Raw genomic sequence first — 10,725 nt, 5'->3', positions numbered from 1 at the left:
GACAAAATATTCTCAAAGTTGCATAAGGCCATCAAAGCATTGTAAAGCTTGGTTAATTAACACACTGGTGTTGGTACTGGGGGCGGTTGGACTATGTACCATTAATATCATTTTCATATTTATTATTTGAGTATAACCATAAATTACAATATTATACTGCAGTTTGCCTTGAAGTACTGAGACAGAATGCCAAAGTTGAAATAGAGTTTTGGTAATGAAGGACATGCGGTCAATCCAGAAAGTGAACATGGTTCAAGTACTAGTGTAGCATTTTTACTAGTAAGCTGGCCTGAGCACCTATTTCAAATGAGTTTTTTTTTTTTTTCAGCAACATTTAGAATGCTTTATAGTCATTTACCTGTGGGAAAAAAAACACAACTTTCTCAAATCCTATGACTGACGATTGTCTCAGTCATTTGTAGACACATGAAAAGGATTCACCGGGCTGGTAGTTAGGAAGAAAAAAAGAAAGAACTGAATGAAGACTGTAAGCAATAAATCCAGGCTGCATACTGAAATGCTAGGCCTAAAACAACAACAAGGTGTCCGAGGTGTGTTTGATGTACAGTTTGTGATAGAACTTTTTTTTTTATTATACTAAAAGGTCTCATTCGTCAGTCAATCAGCCCATTAAACAAAATGACACAAAGGCAATACGGACCTCAAATGTGAGAGAACTAATGCAAAGGAATGCTAAGTATAAAGAAACAAAACAGAAACTACTGAATTGGCCCTATTTATCACGTCTACTTCTGCAGCCTAAAACCTCAGTCAGTGAAAGGATCAGGGGTGTGCAACAAAATCGCTTCGTATTCAAATCGCGATTCAAAAGAATCGATTCATAGAATTCAAAAAATCAGTTCATATTTAAAAATATATATATATTTTTTTTTTATTGTATGTCTACTGCAATCACATGGGGAAAGTAACAACCTTTACATACTGTGAATCGGTTTTTAATAGAGAATTGTTTTTGAATCGAAAGTTGATTCTGAATTGAATCTTGAGCCTAAAAAAATCAATATCGAATCGTGACATTTTCTGAATCGTGCACCCCTAGAAAGGATCCAAGCAAACATTTTGGACTATGTCCCCCTCTAACAGAATCAAACTGTTAAACAAAGTGCATATTGAGAACATTGTTGAGGCCACCATTATTATCTTAAGGGTGTCACTCACACCAAGAGATAGATCTGATACAAAAGCAAAAAGCACTACTCTTTAATTCAAACGCAGCCTCCAAAACTCTGAAGCACTTTTTCCACATTGAGAAAACAATGATACAGTTACTAGGGTTGTACCGAATGTAAAAATTTGGAATTTTTTTTTCAACTAAAACAAAAGGGTGACATCATCACCTTAAAAAAGTTTGTATTTTCCAATCAAATCAACTTTCTTTAATGAATATACATTTTCAGTTGCATCAACATAAATGCATGTAGGCAGAACGCTATCTAATAAGGGAATAAAATAATGATGAGTTCATAATATAGCGCCCTGAGGCTTATAGCAACAGTATGCTACGGCAGAAACAACGCTCTGGAGTTATTGGAAATGTTTGGATCACCCAAGCCGAAAAACCACCACTGGAATATTAATTCCACAAATATTATAATACTAATAATACAAGTATAGCCTAATCTTCATCTGCAACTGTGCAAAAATACCGGGTTTTGCGCAGCATTTGATTGTTGACTTAGAATTTGAATCTCAACGCTATGAATGAAGTTTTGAACTATGCGGTAGAACCCTAGTTGTTACTGTACCTTAAGTGGTACAAGTAATAAGGGGTGCAACTCTGTACCTTGTTTTCTCAAAACACCTAGATAGGTAAATACAAGTAGACAACTAAAAGAGCTTTAAAATAGATAAATGCTTATAGCTCATTTTGGAAAAAAAAATAAACCAGTTAGAATCATCTTGTCTCACAGAGGAATCTAGCACTTGATTGCACATTCACGTTTACACCTCTAATGAACATGGCCACTTTAATATATATGACATTGGAGGCAAGCAGATAAGCTATACATTCAAAGTCTTCCTTTTGTAGGATGAGGTGTGTTTACACGAATATTAAGTATCGTCGATCGAGAGAAATGCACTACTGTAACTCGTCTGATGCTTACACGTGGCTATGACTCTGCTCGTGGCTCCAGAGACTAAAGGCCGACTTGAAGGTCCTGTGACAGAGTTTACACATGTACTGCCTCTTAAACGTCAGGGCAGAGAGAGACGGCGCGTGGTAAAAGAGTGTGTCGGATTCCTGAGGGCCACCTGCGTTCTCCATGCTGTTGGACCTTGACAGAGGGCTGTGGCTGCTGGGTTGCCGTTCTAGTTCAGGCCTCTTCGTCTTGCTTCCTGAGGAGCCACAGGGCTCTGGGCTGCTGGACTCCTCGGCCATAACTGCAGCGACTGGCGCCGCCGTCTGGGTGGATTTGAGCACAGAGGCCTGTGGGGAGGGACGTTCAGAGGTCTGAGGGGTCGTGGGGGGGGAGGGAGACAGAGGCGAGGGGGCTCTGTCGAACTCTTTGGCTCCGGGTTCGTTAGTGGTCGACATGTGAGACTGGAAGTGGCTCCAAAGGCGGAAGTTGGTCCTGAAGGCTTTGTTGCAGATGTGACAGATGAATGGTTTGATGTGGCATAGCAGCTCCTGGTGTCGTTCCAGGTCTTTGCGGGAGCTGAAAAGATTCCCGCATTTCTCGCATGGCCACACACCGGCTTCCTCAGGCCCAGATTTGGCCGTCTCTGCGTTTTCCATCTCACTCACAGCCTCCTCTACCGGCTCTTCTTTCACTACCAGCCTGCCGTGATGGCCCATGCTGAGGTCCTCAGGCACATAGGATGAGGAGTCTGAATCGTACATGGGTGGACCTGAGGAGTCACTGTAAGTGATGATCTCTCTTGAGCTCCCGGGTGCCAGAGGCTCGTCACTGTAATGCTCCTCTATGAGCATTTCAGACGCCTCTTCACTTTTCTCTTGTTGCTTCAGGTGAATCTGCTCTTTAGCCGTCATCATGTTTTGGTTGTGGACCTCCACCTGGTGGCGCCATATGCTGAAGGAGGACTTGAAGGTCCGCATGCATTCCAGGCACGTCAGTTTCTTGTACTTACAATGTGCCTCGTGGTCCTTCTTGACTGTTGGACTGGAGAATCGGAGGCCACAGTAGGGGCACACAGTTGCATGCCGACAGCCCCTCTCGTGGTCGCCTTGCTCGAAGAGTGAAGACAGCTTCATATTGCAAAGTCGGCAGGAGTAAACACCAGCGTCTGTGCTCTTCTGTTGAACGTTCTCATCCTGTTCCTGGTAGAGGATGCGCTCGTTCGCTGTGTCCTGGTCAGCTTTTTCGGCAGGATGTGTCCTTAAATGCTGTCTGTACTGAGACTGGAACACAAATACTTTCCCACAGTAAGGACATATAAAGCTAGGCCTTGATCTCTTTTTGGTGAGTGCAGGGGACTGCAACCCCTGCTTATTCCTCTTTAACTTCCATAGCAAGGCTTTCTTTATTTCCCTCTCTCGCACAATATCTATCAACTTCTTTTGAAATTTGTCGTCCAGTACAGAGGAGCTGGAGGATGAGGCTGGGTTTTGTACTACACCGTGCTGAGTTTGGCAGTGAGTCCACACTTTGAAGTTGGTATGGAAGCGCTTGTGGCAGATGTCGCAAGCATACGGCTTTTCAGGGTTGTGATACATATTTACGTGACGGTGTAGCCCAGCACTGGACCTGAAAACCTTTAAACAGTTCCAGCATTTGAAAATCTTGTTCTGAGGTGGTCCCCCACAGTTTTCATTGGAGTCGCTGCTGGCACTCTGAGGTACTGTTTCTGACATTTTCTCATCAAGTGGGAGGGTATGTTCTTTAAATATTTTGTTCTTCTTGAATGGGTACCTTCTGTTGTCCTTCCTTTTCCCGAAAGGATTGAAGTCTGGCCTGGAACCTTGGTCGTAATTTGTTTGCAAGTCTTTAAGATTGACCGGCAATGCATCTCCAACTGTAATTCGAACAATGTCCATGGGATCAGCGAGTGGACTGCTGGGCTCAGCCTTCACACTGACCTCTCTTTCTACCTGAGTTTCTTCATCGCACCTGCTGGGGTACTTTGACCTGAGAACCAGCGGAGATGATCTTTTTGAATTGCCATTGTGAGCAGATGTTTCTGGCCCAGATGCTTTTGATGCCATTTTAACAACTGACTGTTCACGATTTTGCAGCACCTTGAGCTCCAGTGTGGGTGAGAAGACTGGAACAGGGCTGTCCATGGATAATGATCTTCGGAGTAGGCTTTTTATGAGCGGCCCGCTCCTGTCAATGGTCTGGCTTGGCTCAGGGGCCCGACCCTGAAAGGGCACTTTGGTGTGATAGTGGGTCTCCAGCTCGTCATTCTCCTGTTTAGTGTCCTGCTCAGTGTCAGACTGCAGCCTGATGTGCTGCACTTCCGCATCACTGAAAGACACTGATGATGTCAGCTGGGGCCTAACACATGTGGTGTGGGATGAGTTCCCTTTTAATATGGATGTGTATGGATAGGTGGACTTCCTCCCTGCAGCTTCACTCTGTTCAGATGATTTCCTGCTGATGGAGTCAGAGTTTCGGACTGATTCATATGAGTTGTGTACTGATGGAGGCGGAGCTGACTCTCGAATAGAGTGGGGAGATGATGATCTCTCCGATGTTTTTCTCTGATAATTTAAGTGCGAGGGATTGGGTGTGTCATTCCGGACCCGACGCACAATGACGCTCCTTGTCTGGACATCGTTCTCCTCCCCTTCTGAGAACGAAAGCCTTTTTCTTGACACACAGTAGGATGCGTGTGGCCTTGTTGACACAATGTTGGTGAGGAAAGGGATTCCCAGGCTGTAGCCCAGCTCTTGAATGGCTGCCAGGCTGCCTTTGTCCACAAAAAGCGAGGCGGAGTAAATGTAATTCAGAACTATCTCAAAGGCATCAGGCTCACAGAAGTCCAGGTTTACAACTTTCAGTGACTCTGCATCCATCCGTGTGAACAGGGACTGGAAATACTCACTGGTGGCAGCCAGAACACTCTTATGGGCCTGGTACCTCTGGTCTGCCACAACCAGGACTACATCACACATCTGGCCCCGCAGACGCTGCTCATTGAGAACCCCTAACACTGAGAGGGCATGGGAGGGATTGCTGTAATGCACTAGGCTCTCCATGGCTGAAAGACAAGACAAGAGGATTACATTTTAAAGCAGGAATGTAGATACAAAAAAGGTGATTATTAGGTGTAGAGACATACAATAATAGCCAATTAGAGCTCAATCAATCAATTTTTGCTCCTTCAACTTGTGCATGATTCATCATAAAGCAGAGTTTGACCAACAGATCGTCACCCGGTTGAATGGCACCGGCACTTCAGGATCCTGTCAAGTCTTTTTGATCTAAAAAAAAAAACATGTCTGCAATGATTCCCTTCATTTTTAGTTTTTTTAAGCCCTAGCAACCTCAACCAACAAGTTAGGGCAGCCGGTATTTAGCCTGAGACGCAAAACAAACATCCACTATAAGGATTGGACAGTTGAGAAGAATGCTTAGAGCTTTTTTAAAGAATAAAATCAACCTAAAACAATACAAGCAGGAGAGGACAAAAATAGGATTTCGAAGAGTGAGGGAGACATGGCTCCCCCATCCCTGGTGGCAATTAGATGTACTGCTGTCTAATACACCAGCTCTGCAATAAATCATACTTTGATTAAGGTTTTAATTAAGTTTTTGATCTGCTACTGCTATGGATATCGCATAACTACCCTGCATAGACACTTTATACACTCTCTATACCATCATCACCTCTGTGCCTCCTATTTATACCATGTATAATTACCACTGAGGTCACTAGTTTATTTCCCTCTCTCGCACAATATCTATCAACTTCTTTTGAAATTTGTCGTCCAGTACAGAGGAGCTGGAGGATGAGGCTGGGTTTTGTACTACACCGTGCTGAGTTTGGCAGTGAGTCCACACTTTGAAGTTGGTATGGAAGCGCTTGTGGCAGATGTCGCAAGCATACGGCTTTTCAGGGTTGTGATACATATTTACGTGACGGTGTAGCCCAGCACTGGACCTGAAAACCTTTAAACAGTTCCAGCATTTGAAAATCTTGTTCTGAGGTGGTTCCCCAAAGTTTTCATTGATTTATTGCAGAGCTGGTGTATTAGACAGTTAGTTATTACAGCGTTTACATCTTGTTCCATTGCACTATTTCCTGCCAAAAATAATTAGCATTATTTATACCATTGACATTCTCATTGTTTTATAATTATACATATGCCAAGACATCATTATTTATATTCATATCTATAGTTTCAGAATCCACAACATCTGTTACACTGCTCATAGTGTTAACTGTCCCACACACTGGGAGATCATTTCACTGTCAGCATTCTAATTTCACCGTTTTTATTCTTGCATATATTTGTGACTATGTTGCTTTTGTGCATGTGTGTATATTTATGTATGCATGCATTTTTGTGTTAGCACCTTGGGCTGTAGGAAACGATATTTCGTTTCCAAATACTTGGTATGTGAAAATGAAAAGAACCAATACTGGACATTAGTTTTAACTAGGTATACCTACTAAACCGGTAACTGAGTGTATTCACATTATCCAGTAATAAGACACTAAGTCATTAAATTGTGTGTACATATCAATCACCCTCTGGCACACAGCACTGGTATTATATAAAAGGCCTACATTAGGTGCACTGGCTTTTCTATCAAGAACAAGTCAATGTTCACCTGCTAAAAGTGATCTTCAAATATATTTTTCACAATCCCAGTTTTCAACAAAAAATAAAACTAAACTAAAATAATACACACAACAACGCACGTTGCTCGTGGATGTAGACTATTGTAAGAACGCTGCTCCTTGAGGCGTTTATTTTGAAAATGGTGACCGGAAGGGAGGCTTGTTACTTGTTACTTATGTTGACACTTGCTAAAATAGACTCATGATGGGCAGAAGCTCAAGCTCTATTCATTCTATTCACTCGCCTCTTCATCCAAACTTGGGAATCCACGTAAAGAGAACAACGGAGAATATTCGGTCGTGTCAGTCTTCTATGAGGAAGCTCGACTGAGGCTCTCTCAGCATTAGATCATACAATGAGACGTCAAATCCTCATGACACATAACTTCTCCGACCGAAACGCCACTTTCACTTCAGAAAAATAGTCACGAGTTTGTCATCCTGTGTGGGTAAATGGCGAAAGAACCGAGGCTACGACAGTTTCGTTTTAAAATAAATGAACGGTTCTGTCAAATCGAGACGGGGGGGAAAGTTGAGCGCGTTTCAATGGACTCCACCGTGGTAATCCCGGAATGAAAACAGAGACGGTGCAGATAGACGAGCGGAGTGTGGGGAGCTACCTCCCGCTGGAAGTGGCTTTTATTTTATTTTTTTAATTTCTTTGTTTTTTTTCTTCAAAACCCGACCTCAACCCGACCTGACACGGCGTAGTTGTTGGCTGCAAAATAGATTGTAGCTGGCGAGCTTTTACAGCAGCACAAGCCCCCTTTCGAGTTACGTCAGGGAGGAAAAGGAAGAAAAAAAAGAAAGCTTCTCTTTAACAGCACTCTAGCAACTATGTTTCCCCCTCCCTGCTAGTTTGGCCCAACGTTAAGTTTGGTAACCTATCTACACTTACCCTGCCCGTCGTCAATATGGTCTTTCCTCCGCACAGCCGGGACTTTATTCAGTGTTGTCTAGATTTCTGCGCGCTAGTCGTGATTCCATCCATCTTGAATTTGACGTCATCCCACACCAGGGATGAGGTCATCGCAAAGAACGCTCGTCACGTGCACTGCGCTCCGATAGGCTGAAAAGGACAAGGAGGCGGGGTCAACGGAAGACATGACACTGAAGCTAATTTAAAGGTGTAGGTCATCTTTTATGTCTTTCTTGCCACGTTATTTATTTCTTTTTTATTATGGCCAAAGGTTGTTAAAGGAACTGACACTACATATTGTAAATAATCGTACCAGAGCACTGCTCTGTAGTACAGTTTAAATGAAGTTGCCTATTGTAAGTTTGTATCCCTGTTTAGCTTGATGTTAAGTCACATGTTTTACAGTCAACTGGCCAAGGGTGGAGACTAGTGATTGTATCTATGAATTTATTTATTTTAGTTTAAAAAAGAAACTCATGTACGCTGTGAGCATATACATTTCAAATAACCAGATCCCACCTTTTGATTTTAGATAAATATATATATATATATATATATATATATATATATATATATATATATATATATATATATATATATATATATATATATTTTTAATACCTATTTTATGTATCCAACAACAGAAGACAGTGTCTTAGATAGATAGATACTTTATTAATCCTGAGGGAAATTAGGCATCCAGTAGCTTAGACCATAACCATAACATAACAAACACACATACACACATATATCTCACATACATAAAAATCACACACAGAACTTTAAATAGTTAACAATTTAAGGTCTGGTATGGACTGACCATGTGATGCAATGACCATGATAAGGTGCTATGGTAGAGTGTGTGCAATGGTGGAGTGTGTCTCTTTGGTAGGTTTAAACGATAGGTAAAGATAAAGTGCACATATAATCTCCCCTCCCCCCTAACCCCAATGAAACCAATTAAATCTGTGATTGAATGGAAGTCACTATAGCGCAGAAGTAGGTTTGTGTCATTACTGGCATCCAGTGGGGACTTGTTGCTATGTTTATTTGGCCTGCAGGCCTGTTCCAGGGAAGTCTTGTCACGGACAGTACCTGGCAACAGTCTCATGACCCAATCAGATGTGGCACTGCCACTGGTAGTGGAACGTACAATACGGCATAAAACCATGTTCTATTGAGCTGATGATTTTTTATTTTTTTTTTTTTTTGTGGTGTAACTGTATTTAATATGTAGCCCTGCGTCTCTCTACATCCACATGCTCCAGCGCTTCAGCAGGATATCCAGTCATTATTGCCTAATGACTGAAGGATTGTTAATCATGCACATTTTCACACTTCATTACTATAAAAGGAGCACCATTACATTAATTACTACATTTACAAAGAATGAATAAATTATGCATAAAAAGATGTAAAAGAATACAGAGGACCTGTAGAATTTTCTTTCATCAAACATGAATGCATGTCACATTCGCAGAGTCAAAGTAATGGAATCGTGATGTAGTTCTTTTTTTAGAATATATCTTTGACAGCCAACGCATCCTGCTGTTCTATCACATAATGAGAAAGAAGGCATGTGGGGAACATGGCAGGAAAGTTCTCACTCCTTCTTCCCTGACATTAATGGCTGATACAGGCTGTTAATGCCAGCAGCATAGCATGCACTGCCATGGTTACCTGTGTGGAAACCAAGTCATTAGAGACTTCTCCCATCCCACATCTTTCTCCCTGGCATCACAAACATGTTTACTGACACCACCAAAGAATAAGTAAAATGACCACTTATTTACGCCTCAAAAATAAAAGCGAGTGGTGGGCTTCCCTCGTTACAATCATATTAACCAAAGACTTTCCTCTTTAATAATATACCATAGACCATACTTTAATAATCTAGTCAGTAATATACTGACTCACTAGCTTGTCATGCTGCCACACGTCATGGCAAAGCAACGTATCACATTTGACTTGACATTTGAATATTGACATTAGAATATTGTAATATTCTTGCAAAGATTAATGCCATTTTGTAACATTCTCACAATATCTACCTGCTGGCTGTCGTGATTTTGTGGTCCATGAGGGACTGATGGTGCAACGAGGGGAGGAGAAAGACAGAGCCGCAGAGGATTTAGTCTTTGAGTACGCCCTAAACAGTGACATAGCTTCATCTCAAAGAGAAACATGCACGTACAATGTGGTCGTTAAATATGTAGTTGAGATTTTGATCTGTGAAAAATGAGTTGGATGCTCTCCATCTGGGTGGCGACGGCCCTGCTGGCTCTGTGTGGGGGACAACACGCTCTGCATGAAGGTAGGCCTCTACGCAGATGACGGATTAACATGAAATTGATGTATTGCCACAACAGAATATGGCATTTATGAGGATTTATATTTATTGCTTTGCATACTTTCATTTGTTTTTAACGTGTTGAATGGCATAGATGATAGGCATGTATTATGTTCTACTAGGGCAGGGCCATATGAAGAAAATCAAATATCCAAAATATTTTTGACCAAATACCTTGATATTGATATTGTAGTGTTGACTATTAGTGCTTTCACAAAATATTTACACAATGAGATTTTAGATAAATAATCATCAGTAATGTGGATATAATGACTAAGTGGGTAAAGGCAAATAACAGAACAGTCTTGTAAGTTTTACATCACTTTACTGTAATGCAGCCTGTAAATCCAGGAAAAGACAACACTTATGTCATATTACGATATCCAAAATCTAAGACGACATCTAGTCTCATATCACAATATTGATTTAATATTGACATATTGCCCAGCCCTATGTTTATGAGCACTGTAAATGACTAATTTAAATTGTAAAATCTGATCATTATGCAGCCAGAGACTAACTACCACAGAAACTTTACCAACAGTAAAACTGACAAGATATATTTTATTCCAGGAAATAGCTTGTCTGCATCTGGCTATCATCTGTGTATACACAATGAGACTAGGAATGTGAGTTTCCTGGTGATGCATACGGTCCCCTATACTGTGACAAAGCCTTGTGGCGG

The 10,725-nt window shown here is 41.5% G+C and overlaps 1 protein-coding gene across 2 annotated transcripts; it reads right to left on the bottom strand.

Annotated features, from left to right (window-relative positions):
- Window positions 1-990: 990 nt before the first annotated feature.
- On the bottom strand, window positions 991-7,768 carry zbtb21 (zinc finger and BTB domain containing 21). 2 transcript variants are annotated; one of them, XM_028594762.1, is made up of 3 exons: window positions 7,670-7,768; window positions 5,266-5,407; window positions 991-5,184 (listed from the first exon to the last, which is right to left on the bottom strand). In XM_028594762.1, exon 3 carries the CDS (start codon window positions 5,180-5,182, stop codon window positions 2,123-2,125), a length of 3,060 nt encoding a protein of 1,019 aa, XP_028450563.1. In that variant the 5' UTR covers window positions 5,183-5,184; window positions 5,266-5,407; window positions 7,670-7,768; the 3' UTR covers window positions 991-2,122. The 2 variants fall into 2 exon arrangements, with proteins under 2 accessions (XP_028450563.1, XP_028450562.1); XM_028594761.1 differs by lacking the exon at window positions 5,266-5,407.
- Between the last annotated feature and the right edge of the window lie 2,957 nt (window positions 7,769-10,725).

The sequence above is a fragment of the Perca flavescens genome, chromosome 13 (assembly GCF_004354835.1).
Source record: "Perca flavescens isolate YP-PL-M2 chromosome 13, PFLA_1.0, whole genome shotgun sequence".
NCBI classification, from domain to species: Eukaryota; Metazoa; Chordata; class Actinopteri; order Perciformes; family Percidae; genus Perca; species Perca flavescens.
The sequence above is the reverse complement of the archived record's forward strand: the minus strand, read 5'-3'. Positions and strand labels throughout refer to the sequence as shown.

Bases quoted from the DNA above. Each gene is read 5' to 3' on its own strand.
- zbtb21 (XM_028594762.1), bottom strand. From the start codon at position 5,182: ATGGAGAGCCTAGTGCATTACAGCAATCCCTCCCATGCCCTCTCAGTG.